We start from the raw sequence: 17,405 nt of genomic DNA, 5'->3' as shown, positions 1-17,405 counted from the left end.
TGTTTAGTGATGCAAACTGGTGCAAAGTTTCAAGTCGCTAAGCTTTATTAGAAAGTGAATATCACCTTGTTGTCTTTGTCCTTTTTGAGATCTGAAAATGGCCATCTTTTTTTATTTTGACCATTTGTAATTTTTCCGCAAATATGACAATATTTTCATTTGGAATTTAAATGAAATAGTTCATAACATGAAACAACAATCTTTATTTCATTCAAACATTTAGATAAAATTAGAAGAAAAAAATCTAAGCGTCCTCCTCCAAAGGATCCTCTCTAAAAGTAGCCTCGGCCTATCCCAATGGCGCCATCAAGTGAGTGGAAAATGAAACTACGGTAATCAATTTCACAAACCGGAAGTTCAAGTAAGTTTTCTTCGTTGGTTGTAGTTGCATCGATTACCACTCGTATTTTTTATTGATGTAGGCCTAATCTTTATTTTTGGAACAAGCTCCGTCCAGATGTACCATTCCAATGTGATACATTGTCACCAGCAAAACAGGCAAAATCGATACATTTAGACGCCTGCGTGATAGCGAAAGCACAGACCTGTGAGCGAAAGCAACGTGACGTCGTTGTACGTAACCAACCTCTTCCTCCTGCCCATGTGGTTGTGGACAGTCGGCAAGACGAATGTATGGACTGAATAAACACTGAAAGTAGTCTTCTTCATTATCTCTGGACCATAACAGCCACTCTTACCAACTTCTCGCAAGTCGTCCAAGCAGGGTATGGGTCTACTATGTTTAAACATTTCTAATCAAATTACCTAAGAGCAGCGTAGTGACAGCTTGCTAGCTGCAGCAAAAACTGTGCTGTGGCAGTCTGTGAGTCAGCTAGTTCTAGTTGTCTCAATACATGACTGTATGGAGGATAGACATTGATTGATAACATCATTGGTCGTTACTTGAAGTCAGACCTACTCGGAGAATGCTTAATTTGCTATTATAGTTGTCTTGATTACCCTATCCCTTTTGAAGTAACTAAAAAGCATTTGATTTTCACAATCCTCTTTCCCAGGACCATGTCTGATCCTAATGATGGAACTGTCAGTCCAGGCGATCAGAACACTTCCTCGGCTAGTGAAGGAACACTCACGGTGACTATTGGTGCAACAGTCCCGACTGGTTTCGAGCCCACTGCCGCAGAGGAGGTCAAGCAGAAGATTGGAGCTGACGCAAAAATCAGTAAGGACCGCGGCAGGATATACTTCCAGATATCCACAGATAAACTTCCTTTGGTAAGTATCCCAATGAATGCATGTGCATAAATGTTCTTCTCAGACTGCCTTGCCTTGCATGGTGGAGGCCAACTCGTTCGTCTTGGACAGTCCAGCCAAATATTGCATCAACAATGAGCGGCCTTCAGAATTTTTAGGAAACTGCACCATGGGTATTATTATTTTTAGTAGTAGTAGTAGAAGTAGTATATTATTGTCATAATTATTAATATTTTTTTATTGTATAGTATCCTGAATATGCGTACCATATGATATAACATGCTAGTTTTTAAACATGTAGGCCTACCTATTAATCATATCAGAGATGATCAGCCTTATGCCCACCTGCCCTAAATGTCTCCTGATCCACATTTCCTCATGTGTGGTATGTGGCTGCCCCTAAATTAAATGAAATTATGAGAAAAAAGCCTTGATAGTTTTTAAACCTGTATCAGTCACAGAGATGATCAGTCTTATGCCTACCTGCCCTATGTGCAGAGGTTTGTGGCTCTGAGTCACCCTCATCTTAAATGAAATGAAATGATAAGTAAATTAATAGGCTAAATATGAGGATGCTTAATCAATTAACCCACTGTCATCTTTATAATCCTTGTAGCAGCCAAAGTAGACTTTAAGTTATAATAAATAGAAATAGTTAAAAATTGTCAAAAAGATCATTTAACTTGAATTTGAAATTTAATTAATAGGCATATTCCATGATTAAAATGATGAATATTATATAGGAAAGCTAAAACAATAAGAATTCACAGGTTTAGGTCATTTGTTGGGTCTTTTGTAGCCTATATTAAAAATGTGTACTGTCGCTTTAAGAATGGACGAGCCGGCTTTCATTTCAGATCGCAAAGAACCGTGGCGTGGGAGCACCAGTTCTTATAGGCCTATGTTGCTCTGAAGCTCCGAGCTTCTCGCAGACTTTATAACCTTTTATTTTCATTACAGATATTTTAGTTAGTTCATGCACATTTTGTAGGCCTATTCCTTGAGAAGAACAGTAAACGTCAGTTATCGCGTGGAGTGGATTTATTTCAATTACATGGACATTGACAGTGGAAACAGTAGCCTATCTTTGGGTCGGAGAATAGGCTATATCAGCGTAAGAAAACGCACTTTCCTAGCGGTCTCACCAAGATCAAACCTCTACAATCCTGAAAAAGATTCTCTGCCTCACCTGCACCTGTTCATTTTTTTTCGCAGCCAACTCTGCAGAGATGTGCTTCCTTTAGCTAGCCTACCCCCTTAAGTTCTCTCTTGCTTGATAAAACGACATGTCATCTGCATGTTTCTTAGTTGGGTTAGCCTTCCACAAAACAACCTGAGCCATGTAAAACGTTGACTGCAAGCAAGCTAGCTGGCTGTCGTATTCCCCCAATATCTGAACGTGGCACACCCCGGCTGTCAGATTATTTTGGATCAAACGTCCTAAACTCGAGATCGGCTTTAAGAGACATTAATTGTGATCATGTAGTTTAATACTGTGTAGTCTGCTGTGTTTCCAGCTCACCTCAGGCCGTCAGGGCAGTCGCTCTACTCCCACGACATCTTCGACATATTTTGCGTCTCTGCCCTGGTCGACTCGCATGCATGCTTGTTCCCCCCTCCCTCCCATGTAGAGCTGCGCGTGCCCCCCGCATCGCGCATGCTGCCCCTCCCTTTGCCTATCTCTCGAGGTGCAGGTGAATCTGAATTTGAAAACTTAATTTAGGAAGCTTCAATCAAAATACGAATTGCAAAGCAAATCAGTTGAAACATGAAATCTTAGCCTATTTTTCCGAGGCATATCTAGGCCTACAGCTGGCTGTCGGGTTTTTTTGCTACCTAAACGTGGCGCTGGCTGGCTGTCAGATGTATGATAACTAAAAGTTCTAAACTCAACATTGTATTAGAGAGGTTGATTGTGAGCATATTTTGTACCCTAATATGTAGACTGTGTGTAGGGCTCTAGCCGACACCCAGGCATCTTCAAAATCTTTTGTGTGTCTTATAGGCGCTCAAGAGCCTGTCGCGTGCCTTCTCCCTCCCCACCGGAGTTGTTGCGTAGCCTACCTACCTCACATCGCTCGTGCCCATTCTCGACGGGTCTGATGAATTTGTATGACTGACTTAAGTCTTTATTGTACAAAACGTCAATCAAAATTATGAATTATAAAGAAATCAAATGATATTGAAATATGAAATTATAATTGCCATATTATTTTCCCCTCCCTTGGAAGGGCAATATCAGCCAATGTGGGCAAAAGGGCCGTTGCTCGGGCACCGTGGGCAACTATGCTCTGCACGTGCCTGTCTCTGAATCCCCTGCAAACCTCACTGGACTTCATACTGTATATCACCTCACATTTCTGTATGAGAAGTGGCAAGCTTATCACATTCCAGATAAACGGCAGTGAAAATCAAGGAAGCCATACTAGGTTTCCCGTTTACAAACATTTGTGCTGTGAGGAGGGGCAAGATGCTAAGCAGCCAACCATGTCAGCGCATGTTTTGAGTGACAGCAGCAGTTTCCAACAATCAGAGGTTGAAGAGTGCGGAGTCAGGGGCGCACAGGCAGGGGTTGTTTACAAACGGGAAACCCATGTATGGTTCTAATTTTTTGTTTTCCCCTGGCTGCGCACAACTCAACCTCTGATTGTTGGAAACCGCTGTCGGTCAAAAAATTAGCTCACGTGGTTGGCTGCCAGTGTCTTGCCCCTCCTCACAATATTGTGTTTACAAACACTGTGAACCCATGTTTAGGCCATGTGCACTGGGTGTATTAGCTTTTTCTAAACAAGTGTATCCCTTTGTCATTCACATGTGGGTGCAGGATTACAGAAGTATTGTACCCAACTGAGACAGGGAAGCTAACCTTGGGTTGGAACACACACACACACACACACACACACACACACACACACACACACACACACACACACACACACACACACACACACCTTAGGCCGGGAATATGCTTCAATTGCACATTTCCCTGCATGCAACTGAGTGCACATTGCTTCAGAACCACTGGAGCACTTTGCATGATGCTGGAGGCATCATCTAGGGGGGCAGGTAGCCAACGGGGCTCTCATAAGAGATTTACACCATTGACTCCATGTGAACTCAACATCTCAACTCAACAAGTTTGGAAAATCGCCCCTTGCGTTTTTGTCAATATTGCACTGCACGCACGTGTCTACGTGTGTGTACCTTGTGTGAGGTGTTCTCCCGCACCTACAGTTGTCAAAATTCGCATGGCAACTCATCTGTGCACAAAATGTGCCCTTACACATGTGTCCTGCAGAAATCATACAGTACTATCCAGCCTTACATTGTTTATTGACAGGGTTCCCACTGGTGCTTGGATTCCTTGAAAATGCTTGAATGTTTTGTGAAGTGCTTGAAAATGCTTGAAATTTGTGTCAAAAGTCAAATTCAAATAATTCAAATAAATTGTTCAGGTACATCAAAAATCTGAGGGAGTGAGATGTCAGATGGGATTTGCCATTCGACAACCTAAAATTGATTAGAATGCAGGAGATTGCATCTTAAAAACTCAAAATCCCCCACACGCCCTTCCCGCGACCTATTTAAGGGTAATGGAAAATGAAAATTTGGTGCTTGAAGGTGCTTGAAAAGTGCTTGAATTTGTTCCGGAAAAAGGTGTGGGAACCCTGTATTGAGGAGGGGCCGTTTCAGATGACTAGCCCTGGCCTGGCAGCGACGTTGTAAATGTTAATTTATTTTACGTTCAGTTTTGACTGGCTAGCCTGACTTTTCTCCGTTCTTCCTGGTCTTGCAAAATGTTACACCATTGAAAAATGAAGGCTACACCTAGTGTTAGGGGAACCAGTAGCCTAATGGGCTGTAGCTCTGTCCGAAAACATGCAGGAGACTTTCAAAAGATGCTCATTTCTGCCTCTGGGAACCAATGGGTTATTTGCCAGTTCAAAATTGTCTGTCACAATAACGATGACATCATTTTTAAGCAGATTAGGCCTACTTAAAAAGCGCATTTTAAACCAGCATGAACAATGGTGACACACAACATTATATACAATCAAAAGGCCTTAGGTACCTTTTATGGCAAACGGCCTAATGCAAGACTCCTCAGTATGCAATAGAACTTTTAAATAAAAGCTCAGGAAACTTGGAAGGCATAAATATAAGGTGGAAAAGGCTTTTTCCCGTCATACCTGGGTAGTGCTCAGTAGAGGGCGCTGTTGTGTCGCGCTGTGGGTATAGTAGCACCCTCCCATAGACATGGATTAATGCATCTATGAGCACCACAGTACAAGCGAGTCATTTGCCACAGGGATGCATGCAGACATGGGGGTGCATACAGCTTGCAAACTCTTTAACAATTCCTGTACAATGATTTGAATAGCACTATGTAACTTTTTATCCGATTTAATAAATCACTTTAACCCATTTAAGCCTAAGGCACCTGCAAAAAACCACCTGCTGAATGCCTTGAGCCCTTTTTGGGAAAAGGTGCCCTCAACCTATTAAAACCTGAATACCTCAGCATCTAAAGCACATGAAAACATTAAATAAGTTTGCATTTGCATTTAAAAGCTAGGACCATCATCTTGCATTTGAATGTGTTCATTGAGCTCTAATAATACCACATTTTTAATTAAAAAAAACCCCTCATATCTCAAGATAAAGAAATGGCACTGTTATGGAAGGCGTAGTAAGACAGTAGTAGTACTTCGACTTTGACGCATTGATATCTTCACTCTTCATCCTCTCACACGAAGGGGGGGGGGGGGAAGGGGGGTATTCATTGAAAAAATAATATTCATGAATGGACAGCATCAATTCTGGAAATACTTTCATATTTCACATTCCACCGTTAGTCACTGAATAAAGGCTCAATCCATAATTTCACACAAAGTCTTGGACGTTATGCAATTACATGTTACATGCATTTTAACAAATGAATATTTTCAGGAAGACACAGAGGCCAGCTGAGAATAGGCTGATAAGTCATTTAGAAGATTTGGGATTTTAAAAAGGTCATGGTGAGGAGTTTTGGAGCATTAGCCATTCACACAGTTAGATCAATCTTTTTCGGTGGAACGTGACTTCATTGGTCACTTATTGGCGAACGAATGTTTTGATTAGATGAGTCAACTGAATAGAACACAAGTGTAATTGCAGTGGCAACCAGGCAACCAAGTAAACCCAGTCCTAGTGGTTTCCAAAATACTGATGTGTCATAGCTTTTCGCTTCCCCCTTTTTTAAACAATTCCTTTCAGTCTTTTATCACTTTATTTTATGATAGGACAGAGTGAGAAAGTGACAGGAAATGAGTGGGGAGAGAGATGGGGAAGGGTTGGCTAGGACCCGGGCCGGAATCCAACCTGGGTCGTCAGTGTAGCAGCCAAGTGCCCTGCCGTTAGAGCCACGGTAAGGCCTCCCTGCCCTTTCTTGAAAGCTGCCGACACCCACCTGACCCAACACCAGGGTCCCTGATCAATATCTGTGCTTGTGTTTGCCTGCCATAGAACAAAGCCAAATGAAAAAAGGATTTTGAGTGTGCAGACCTCTCACTCAAAAACTCAATCAGCTTTACTCCTGCACCTTCACCTGCTCAATCTTCCTTCTCGACTACTGGTGCGTATCAACCCAACTGAGCATGCTGAAAATTTTCAGACGCCGGCCACCCCTCTTCCCTCACTGTCCCCCATCCCCTCCCAACATATTGAGATGCACCAAACCATTTTCTTCCCCAATCTCTACTCCAGATGCCCAAACGTCGCATTTGTCTGTATCTCTTGCCTCAACAGCCATGTCTGTCCCTACAGTCATTGCCTGGGTCCTTTTCTCAAAACTAGTTTCTGACCTATTCACCTTTTCTACTTTATTGGTTTTGTACGCAGCCATGGGTGACTTATTTGCAATAGATCTCAATGACTACCGTTTGACTAAATGTTCAATTTTTGATTTTGCAAGACTAGGTGCGCCAACTGCCAGTCGGAGTCAGGCTTTCTGTGCGTCACTTGGGAAGCTAATCACCAACACGACAACAACAGCAAAAAGTGCAGTAGGCTACAAAATGCAAAGTTCACATCAACCAACTTATGCTGCAGCTGAGCGCAGCTTTTATTATATTTGGGTTGCTCTGTGGTCCAATAATGGTGTCATTCACCCATTTCATACAGTTCTGTAGAATCATGTGTATGTGTATACTTTATCCGTGAGAAAGGGAGAGTTAGAGAGCTGCATGTTTTTTTTATAAGGTAATGTGACTTGAAAGCAGACACGGGGCCCGACCAACACAGATTTTAATTAGATTCATAGTGGCAGGATAGAATCCCAGAACTGCATGAATCTGACACCAATGTTAAAATGTCAATGGAGAAACGGACAAAAAAAAATCTTAATTTAGACAGTAGGACACTATACATTCGTCCTTGATTTTTGTCAGTCAATTCAACAAACAGCATGGAATTAGCGGTGGGTATAGGCAAGGGGTTCACGATTCCATGTACATCATGATACACCTGCCATGATGCGATACTATCATGATTCATTGCAATACATGTATTATTGCGATGCATTGCGATATTTACTTCATTCATTTTCTTTTTTCACCTTTGCCAACATAATACAATAAAAATATGAATAAAAACTATGATAGTTTATAGTAGAATAGGTTGCAAAAGGCCAATAATAAAGTTTCAACATAATATCGATGATGATTTGAATGATTCATAGTAGTGAATGACCTTACTTTTTGAAGTCAGTTAAGAGTGAGAGGCAAAGCGCCCTTTACACTCTCCAAGAGAGAACTTAGGGCAAGTATTGTCTGAGATTGAAACGATGTAATGATTTTCCAAACTTTCTCTTACTACTGTACTGTAATGGGGACATTGCTGGACAGATGAAGCATAGCCCACACAACTGCAGGTGAGGTGCACAAACTCTTTTGCATTTTGAAAAGTATGCAGTTGTTTAATGGACTTATTTGGAATATTTGTACGACAGTTAATCATTTTGCTCATCAGCCTACCAGTGTTCGAGAGTTTGCCTTGTTCATTTGCTGGATCCTTCTCCAGCCTATTCACGGTAGCAGCTGCCTGTATAATACTGTACCATAGTTCAATTGGGACTCTACGCATCATCCCTCAGCTTGCGGGACAAACATCACTTAAAAGTAGAGGCTGGAGCATAATGAAGCTGAGTTTTTATTAAGTGCAAAGTAGCGACTGGTGTTGCTACACCTTCTCCAGAGTCCAAAACTGACTGAAACGTTAGTTAGTGTTTGCACATAATAAAAACTTAACTGCAGTGTACTCCAGCCTCTTCTTTTAACTTCATGCACTACAGTATATCACGAAAGTGAATACACCCCTCATAGTTCTGCAGATTTTTGAGTATATCTTTTCATAGGAAAGCATTACAGAAATTTCACTTTGACACAATGATTAGTGACCTTTTAACAACATATTTAACCGCTTAAATTTCTTGTTCACTCAGAAAAAAACAAAATACAGCCATTAATGTTTGAACATGTACTCACAAAAGTGAGTACACCCCAGATTAGAATCCGGTAGAGAAGGGGCTGTGTTGGCTCGAATCGTCTCGAAATGAAACGAAATGAAAAGGGATGAAAAGGGGGGTCATCAGTGTGCGTTTCAATCTTTCTTTGCATTGATCTTTTACATTTTGAGTCTGCATCTGGCTTAAATAGATTGGTGTGAGATTTGAATGCAATCCTATGGAGAATATCATGATCTGCTTCAGTAGTCACAGTGCATGATGACATGCATGTTTCTTTTAGGTGTATTTCAGATTGCCAATGTTGACAGCATTCATGCATCCCCAAACCATGTCAGTCCCACTACCATGCTTGGCTATTGAGAGGATACACCGTTTTTGTAAAACTCACTTGTTTACCACCACACATGCTTGACACCATCTAAAGTATATTTGTTTATCTTGGTCTCTTCAGATCACACGACATGGTTCCAGTGATCCATATCCTTGGTCTGTTCAGCTCTCTTGAGACCAAGATAAACAATTTTGCTTTAGATGGTGTCAAGCATGTGTGGTGGTAAACAAGTGAGTTTTACAAAAAGGGTGTATCCTCTCAATAGCCAAGCATGGTAGTGGGACTGACATGGTTTGGGGATGCATGAATGCTGTCAACATTGGCAATCTGAAATGCACCTAAAAGAAGCATGCATGTCATCATGCACTGTGACTACTGAAGCAGATCATGATATTCTCCATAGGATTGCATTCAAATCTCACACCAATCTATTTAAGCCAGATGCAGACTCAAAATGTAAAAGTTCTCTGCAAAGAAAGGTTGAAACGCACACTGATGACCTCCCTTTTCATTTCGTTTCATTTCGAGACGATTCGAGCCAACACAGCCCCTTCTCTACCGGATTTTAATCTGGGGTGTGCTCACTTTTGTGAGTACATGTTCAAACATTAATGGCTGTATTTTGTTTTTTTCTGAGTGAACAAGAAATTTAAGCGGTTAAATATGTTGTTAAAAGGTCACTAATCGTTGTGTCAAAGTGAAATTTCTGTAATGTTTTCCTATGAAAAGATATACTCAAAAATCTGCAGAACTGTGAGGGGTGTATTCACTTTCGTGATATACTGTATGTCTCTCTCCATCTTTCGGCACCACGCAAGGTCGTAATAACATCTCCTCTTGATAATACTAACAGCTCTTAAATCCTCTATTACTGTCTTATCAACTCCCTTTTTAGATTGCACAAATACTTGTTTGAACGTGTTAATTATTCTTTGATTATGTGCTGTAACTATTAATAGTCGGTGACTCTTTGCTTCTTTTCTTTTTGACACGCTTCGCCTTTTTTATAAATTGCTTTACAAGTAGGCTAGGCCTTAGGCATAACAAACTGGCTTAGTGCACAAACAAAACAAAAACATGCAGTATAAATAGATGCTGTGGTTCAGTCAATGTCATTCCTAACTAATGATCATAACTTCGTCATGACTTCAATGCGGTTGTGGCTCCCTATTGGCTCAGTTCCAAGCCATGGACGTCGCGTACACCAGTGCTCTCCTCTTCGTCTCTTGAGCGCATGTGAGCGAGCATGATGACGTGATCAGCGGAGTGGAGAGAGAGGCATGACTGAGCGCACGGAGCTACTGAAGCTGTACTGTTTCCTGAGGGACACAGTGCCAGGACTGGATGCCTCACCCGTGCTTCAATGATGGGGGGATTTTTTTCGTTTGGGAAATGAATCCAAAAACAACAAACCTCACACTGCAATGGCTGCCCACTCAAGTTTGTTTCTGGTCACTGATGCGTACAGAGCAACGGATTTGCAATAAGGAAGTGCATCAATAATGCGTTTTAATATTGTAGTGCGCAATACTGTATTTTTCGTGATTGAACAAGCCACCTGAGCAGGTGAAAGCCTTTTCCTCATCGTGATGTAATCGAGGGACTTTGTCGGTGATGTGTTTATTTTGTGTGTGAAAGGGAAGAATAGTGACACAGAGAGCTGTGCAGGCAGGGAGTTCAGGGTTTTAGCAATTTATCATCCATGGGGGAACATCACCTGTAAATTCATTTTTTTTTCACAGGTGCGATGACCGCACCCTGTAAGTTTGCAGAAGTCCAATTAGGGAAAAACAAACCAAATCAGTTTAAGTGTAAGTACTGTAAGCCAGATTCTGAAACATTCAGAGAACTTAAACATTTTGAGTTTGGCAGTTAATTAGAAAACAAAACCAACCAAGAAAGGTATAAGATATACTTATAATTAAGGATACCCCACGATACAATAAGACTCTATTTGATCGTCGGCCGTAGGATCAATGCATCGATACCTGTCGTTTATTATTTACACCCCTAGTTGCTAATATGTACACCTGTGACTTGCCTTCAGGTCATTATGACACCTGTTACACCTCCACCACACCTCCCAAAACAAAGAAACCATGTATGTTTGTTAACCAATGTTTGTTTACTTAACAACAATGATGCACTGAAATCCAAGTAGTAATTCTGTATGATTTAGCAAACCAAACACTGATTCAGCAAATTAAATAATGACGTTAATTGATTATTTCATAAGGGATGAAGGTGGGGTTAATTTGAAGGGTTGAAGAGCACGAAAGCACTGAGGGAGGCAGAATGCCGAAACGTGTCTGTGTAGCTGATTTTTTTTTTTTAAAGCATAGTGTGGTCTTTTTTATCCTGTTCTTCATTATTTGATTATTGTTATTATTGTCGTACTATTTTTAATCATTAATGTGACTTGAGTTGGGCCACAAGTCAATTGTTAACTATCACCGTATTAGCTTTTTTTTTTTTTTTTTTAAGGATTATACCTTCCTGCTTAGTTCTCAGAATAGCGTGACAGATAGTGTTTCAGAGTTAGGCAAGAATGTGCCTTTACAGGTGTGTGAGCTTAATGTGCAATGAAATCAATATCTTAGACCTTTTAGTCTAGGCTTGTCGTGTGGTTTTACTATACCTGCTATGTTCTCCTAGGTTCCCTCCACTTTTGTCTTCAGTCCAATTCTGTAAATCGGCATGATGGCCATCACTTACCTGGGGAGGAAATCAACATTTTGATTTTCCCAATATTAATATGGCCACCACCTGATCGTTGATGATAATTGTGGTAGTCGTCCGGGCACCTTTTGATAATTTAGTTTTGTACATTTTGTATGGTCATCATTACCAAAGTTGTGTTGATGTGAAATGCACAGTCCAAAACTGTGTCCAGTTATTATTATTATTACATTACATTATTACTCTGCATTTGGCACTATGACACTTTTTAACCAAACCAACTTACAATCAAGGGCATAATCATAGACAACATCACTAGCAGATACAAAGTGCACAGGAAATATACAGAACAACAAGTGCAGATGCTAAGTGGGGTTCGTTTTTCTTTTTTTGAAGTACATTACGTAGCTTATCGGGTCGAAAAGGGTCTGATTTTCCGCATGTTGAACATCTCAAATCAGCAGGCCCGAGCGACTGAATTGATGTGGTTGGAGAATGACAGCTGGTCGTCAGTCATGACACCAAGGTTTTTGGCGCCTTTGTTTGGGGTCTCAGTGGCAGAGCCCATCTTATACTCATGAACGGCGTGACAGCCAATGCAAGTCAATTGGTGGTTTCGAAAGATAAGGACCTGTAGACTAGCGTTGTTCACGCGCAACATGCCGAAAACGCGTTGAGTTGCTGGCTGTTCAAATAATATAGCCAAACAGCCGTGGCTGAAGCATGGACTGTGTTCATTTAGGCCAGTCGATGTAGCATGTAAGTTGATGAGACATTCGGTTTGCGTTACGCACATTTACGAGCAAAGTGCTCGGATGGCCGTTCATGCCTATGGCAAGTTACTGTAGAATCTCAGGTGTGATCTACGGTAGGGCTGTCACGGTTACCGGTTTTCACGGTAACCGCGCTTAAATATGATGACGGTGAAGATAACCGTCTGAATTTTAAAATACGGTGTTATCTCGGTGGGTTACCTTACCGCACACCGTTACACCGGGATATCTTTCATCCCTGACACTCCTAAATAGTTTGACGGTGACGAGACGTGAGTGACAATATCTGCATTTCCATAACTCACCTAACCGTACAGAATGTTAACAGTGGAATCCGCTTATAGTGGTCACGTTTGTCCGAGCCAATTTGAACACTGTAAGCGGTTGATTACTAAAACCGAATTTGTATTATTTCACCTCTTTTTTTGTCTCTACCTGTCTGCCAAAAATGAGCGCTGAGAAAGACGAGGCTTATATGCATTTCGAAGCATAGACCACGCACGGGTCGTCATCTCTTATGATGTCAAATAAGTTTGTAAAGTTCCCATTCGACAAACGTCTTCTGGCGAGTTTCTGCACAGTGTGATTCAGGTTATGCATGCAAAACGCGGCTAGACTGGGCACTTGAAATTGCTACACCGATAAATAACACACTGTTGCATAGCCTGCTGTAGCCTACAGTAGTAGCCTAGCCTACAACGTGTTTTTTGACACAGTTTTAAAAAGCCACTCTAAGAACTGCTTGGAATTGGGAAAGTCGCGCTGGGCTTGCTGGCATAGGAGAGATGAGAAGGGCGAGGGGGAGTGGGAGGGACTCGTGGGGAGACGCAGCCTGGAGCAGTTTAAACACAAGGTAGCCTCCTGAGGAATGCCAAGCTTCGCCGAAACATCTCGTTGGCTCGTTTTTGGTAATTTTTCATACGTCTCGAAGAGCCTATGTTTTTCATTCCCAGAATATGAGAGCCATGATTCACATGCTTGCTGCCCGGTGTCAACTCGTTAGGCTACGTTGGCTAGCGAGACAGAGGCATGTGTGCACAGCCTCATCACTAGAGAGGTTCTGTGTAAACAGGTTGCGTTGCGTCCCCACTCACTAGTCGAGCCATGCCTGCAGTTCACTGCGGTGCTGTCGGGAGAGCGCAACCCATTCACTGTATGGAGTTTGCACAGCCCGCATATCTGAAGTTACCGTGACCATCTGTTTTCTTATTTCGGGGAAAACATCTAGTTTCTGTACATGGCGCATGGCCATATGTGTTTACTAACTGTAAAGGGGTCACGTGAAAAGGCGTTGGTCATATGGAGGTAGTTCTAGTCCATTCGAAAATGCAAAAGCACCAGGGGAGGAAAAAAATCTGCGATCGTAACACAGTAAACTGGTTTAGTTATAGTCGGGTTGCACATGTGGTTGAAATACAGTGAAAAAACTACATGTGCTCTAACCCCATGGATGCTAGAGGAGCATTTTGACACCATGCATGCTAGGATTTATCCACGTTTTCGATGTCTACTCATAGAAAGGTATGGAGACGCCGTGAAAGTGGGGGCTTGGGGTGAAATTTGAAACGTGACATTTTGTAATAAATTAACAACAATAACGCACAAACAATATGTTCAAATATCTGTAAAGTAGTGCTAAAACATTCTTCAGGGTCTAAGCTTTCAAATACTGTTCCTGTGTTTATTAGGCTACACGTGGATTAGGCTATAAATGATTGCGCAATGTAAGGTTTTTGTTCGAGGTTTGCGGTACCATGTCGCCTTTAGTGTCGGCATTAAAAAAAATAAAAAAAAACCGCGATAATACCGTAAACCGTGGTAATTTTGGCCACAATAACCGTGAGCCTAAAATTTCACACCGTGACAGCCCTAATCTACGGATCAGGACCTCAGATTGGAGACCAAAGTGGTGACCCTTGCCTTGGCCAGTAGGAAATGCATTGGACATCAGAGATGGCAGATGAAGTTTGAAAACAAAGGAAGATGTTGTGCACACCCATAATCTACATAGTTGCTGAACCAAAGCACAGAAGGAATTCAGGACAGAAATGAGAGGTATGCATAATGGCGATTCTAACCACTAAGTGTTTCCTGTTATTCCCCAGGTTCATCACTTGAAGTCAGTGGACAACTTGTTTGTCATCGTCAAGGAGTTTGACAATTATCAGTTCAAAGACACAAAGGTAGGCATTATTTAACTATTAAACTATTAAATTATCTTTATAAATTGAAGTAGTTGTGCCTGGATTATCTTTTTTCATATCCTCCCCACTGTTCTTCTTTCTGTGTTATGTATGTGGATGCTCATGTCATATCTGTCTGCCTACGTTTGTTCTTTTTTATGTGTTTTATTAAAAAAAGTGATTGGAGTTTCTTTGATGTACAGTATGCCCCTGATTTTGATTTGAAGCTTGATGACATTTTCAGCTTTTATCCAGAACAGCATTTGCTTCATTTAATCATGATGCGTCTGCTGCTGCTGTTATTGTTGCAGGAGGATGCAATGGCTGATCTGCAGCAGTTGGCGCCCCAGCTACCCTGGAGCGACGCCCTGGAGGTCTGGAGGATGAACAACTCCTTCAAGAAGCGTCGTGGCCGGCGGAGACCACCCAACAGCGGCAAGCCCAAACGTGGCAAGAGGGGCGAAGAGGGGGACACGCCCACCCCAGACCAAGCCATGGAGGAGGGGGAAGGTGGCGATGCCACAGCTCCCACTAATGAGAAAAGCCAGACGGAATCAGACGCACCCCACAAGACAGAGCAAGGAGAAGGCGACCAATCAGCTGACCCAGATAAAGAGGCGGAGGCGGAGCCAGAACCAGAGGACGAGGCCAATAGGACGCTGAAGTTTAGGGTCACCTGTAACCGGGCGGGAGACAAACACTCTTTCACCTCAAATGACGCGGCCAGAGACTTTGGGGGAGCCGTGCAGGAGCACTTCCTGTGGAAGGCAGACATGACCAAGTTTGATGTGGAGGTACGATGACACTAGAGATTCCTTAGGAACTAGAATTCTCTGGTCTGTTTTATGAATGTCTTGTTTTAAACAGTTAGGAACTCAATATGGATGTCTTGTTTTAAACAGTTAGGAACTCAATATGGATGTCTTGTTGTAAACCCTTACGCCGAATTTCCACACCGAAAACTGCCAGGCCAATTTTCAACCTGCGAAACTGGGGGCGTAGTCACCAATAGTTCTTGGAGATATCTTGTGGGGCAGCTGTTAATTTTCCTCCGCCTTTACACACATTGCGTCAGGTCTCTTGCTGGCAGGCGTGTTCAGGGGTGTCAAATTTGATTGCAGTCAATCATCAGGAGAATTGACTGTATGACAAACAAAAAAAGTGCTGTAAACCTGCAGCAACTTTGTAATGCGCAGGAGAATTTCTTCTTTTGACATTCTTAGCTTTTTTTCTCTGCAAGTCTGGGGCCAGATTGAACCATTTGGCAGCCCACATCCGGCCCCCGGACCTTATGTTTGACAACCCTGTTTTAAACTGGACTAGGGATGTTTTCTTTTTTCTCTTGAGTCTCTATTCTTTTCCCCCTCAGGTGTTGTTGAACATCCACTACAATGAGATGGTGGTGGGTATTGCACTGACGGAGGAGAGTCTGCACAGGAGAAACATCACCCACTTTGGCCCCACCACCCTCCGCTCTACCCTGGCTTACGGCATGCTCAGGTGACCCACCCTGCCATATTATCCTTTAGCCCAGTGGTTCTCAACCTTTTTTGAACAAACTTGAACTCATCATAAGCCTCCCAATGCCCCTTCACCTCATCATAAGCCTGCCAACGCCCCCTTAGTATTCAAAAATAAAATAGACTAATGCCACCCAATACTTTAAACTAGGGCTAGGGCTTCCCAGCACCCCCTGGAGGGCTGTTGCGCCCCTGTTGAGAAGCACTAATCTAGCCTTAAATTCTCATACTTTTTCTTCTGGGACCCCTTTTGGACCCCTTTGTATGCCATTAATGTTGGTAAATTTGAAATCTATTAAATTGGGGAGTTGTGGCCTAGTGGTTAAGGACATGGGCTTTAGATCAGCTTTAGATTCCACTCCCTACTTCCCTCCATGGTTAAAGTGCCCTTGAGCAAGGCACCTAACACCACAATGCTCCAGGGACTGTAGCCAATACCTTGTACTAAAACGAACTGTACGTCACTTTGGATAAAACGTTAGCTGAATGAAATGTCATGTCAATTATTTTAAATGGGAAGTTTACCACAGAAAAAGGTTCCACCCCTTGACCCATCTAGAGGTCCCGATCATGGAGGATGAGGATGTGGAATACCTATTGGACCCCCCGACTTATTCCATATGCCAAATATTTTATGATAATAATTGTTGGTAAATTTAAAAATATATATATTAAATGAGAAATTCACCACAGAAAGAGGTTCCACCCTGCAGTAACTCCATTGAGGATGAGGATGTAGAGATGGAGAAGCTCACGCGTGATGCCTAAAATAGAATTGGAAGAGTAGGGTACATAACATCGGTTAGTCAAGATGTTCGGATATCAGACATTGAATATCTGTATGGCTTTATGAGAACTGAAGTAAGAGCAAGCATGTCTGGCCACCATTACCGACAGTCCTTCATTGTTTCCATCAAATCTCATTTGAATTTTCTAGAAGTCTAGATCACCCTTGTCTTTTTTTTTTTGCATCCATGTGTCATAGATCTGACCGCATGGTTGAGTCCACAACCATGTGGAAGATGCTTGTTCTGGGTGTGTCTGTGATGACTTTCAGGAATTTAATTGCAAACAGATGTACTTTAAGCAACTGGACAGGACAGGACCCTGTTCATATGGCTATTTTCTTAAATGCAGCCATTTAGGCCTATTGTTTACACGTGGAGTTCTAGCCGTTTTTAAAACCGGAGCTTCCTA

General features: G+C 42.1%; 1 protein-coding gene across 1 annotated transcript in view; it reads left to right on the top strand.

Annotated features, from left to right (window-relative positions):
* Positions 1-428: 428 nt before the first annotated feature.
* thumpd3 (THUMP domain containing 3) overlaps positions 429-17,405 on the top strand; it is a 36,532-nt gene continuing 19,555 nt past the window's right edge. The window contains exons 1-5 of the mRNA XM_063215331.1: positions 429-725; positions 1,017-1,236; positions 14,611-14,688; positions 15,000-15,482; positions 16,058-16,188. Coding sequence (XP_063071401.1) covers positions 1,021-1,236; positions 14,611-14,688; positions 15,000-15,482; positions 16,058-16,188 — 908 coding nt within the window. The 5' untranslated portion in view covers positions 429-725; positions 1,017-1,020. The remainder of the gene's footprint in view (positions 726-1,016; positions 1,237-14,610; positions 14,689-14,999; positions 15,483-16,057; positions 16,189-17,405) is intronic.

This window comes from Engraulis encrasicolus, chromosome 14 (genome assembly GCF_034702125.1).
Source record: "Engraulis encrasicolus isolate BLACKSEA-1 chromosome 14, IST_EnEncr_1.0, whole genome shotgun sequence".
Taxonomy (NCBI): Eukaryota; Metazoa; Chordata; class Actinopteri; order Clupeiformes; family Engraulidae; genus Engraulis; species Engraulis encrasicolus.
The sequence above is the reverse complement of the archived record's forward strand: the minus strand, read 5'-3'. Positions and strand labels throughout refer to the sequence as shown.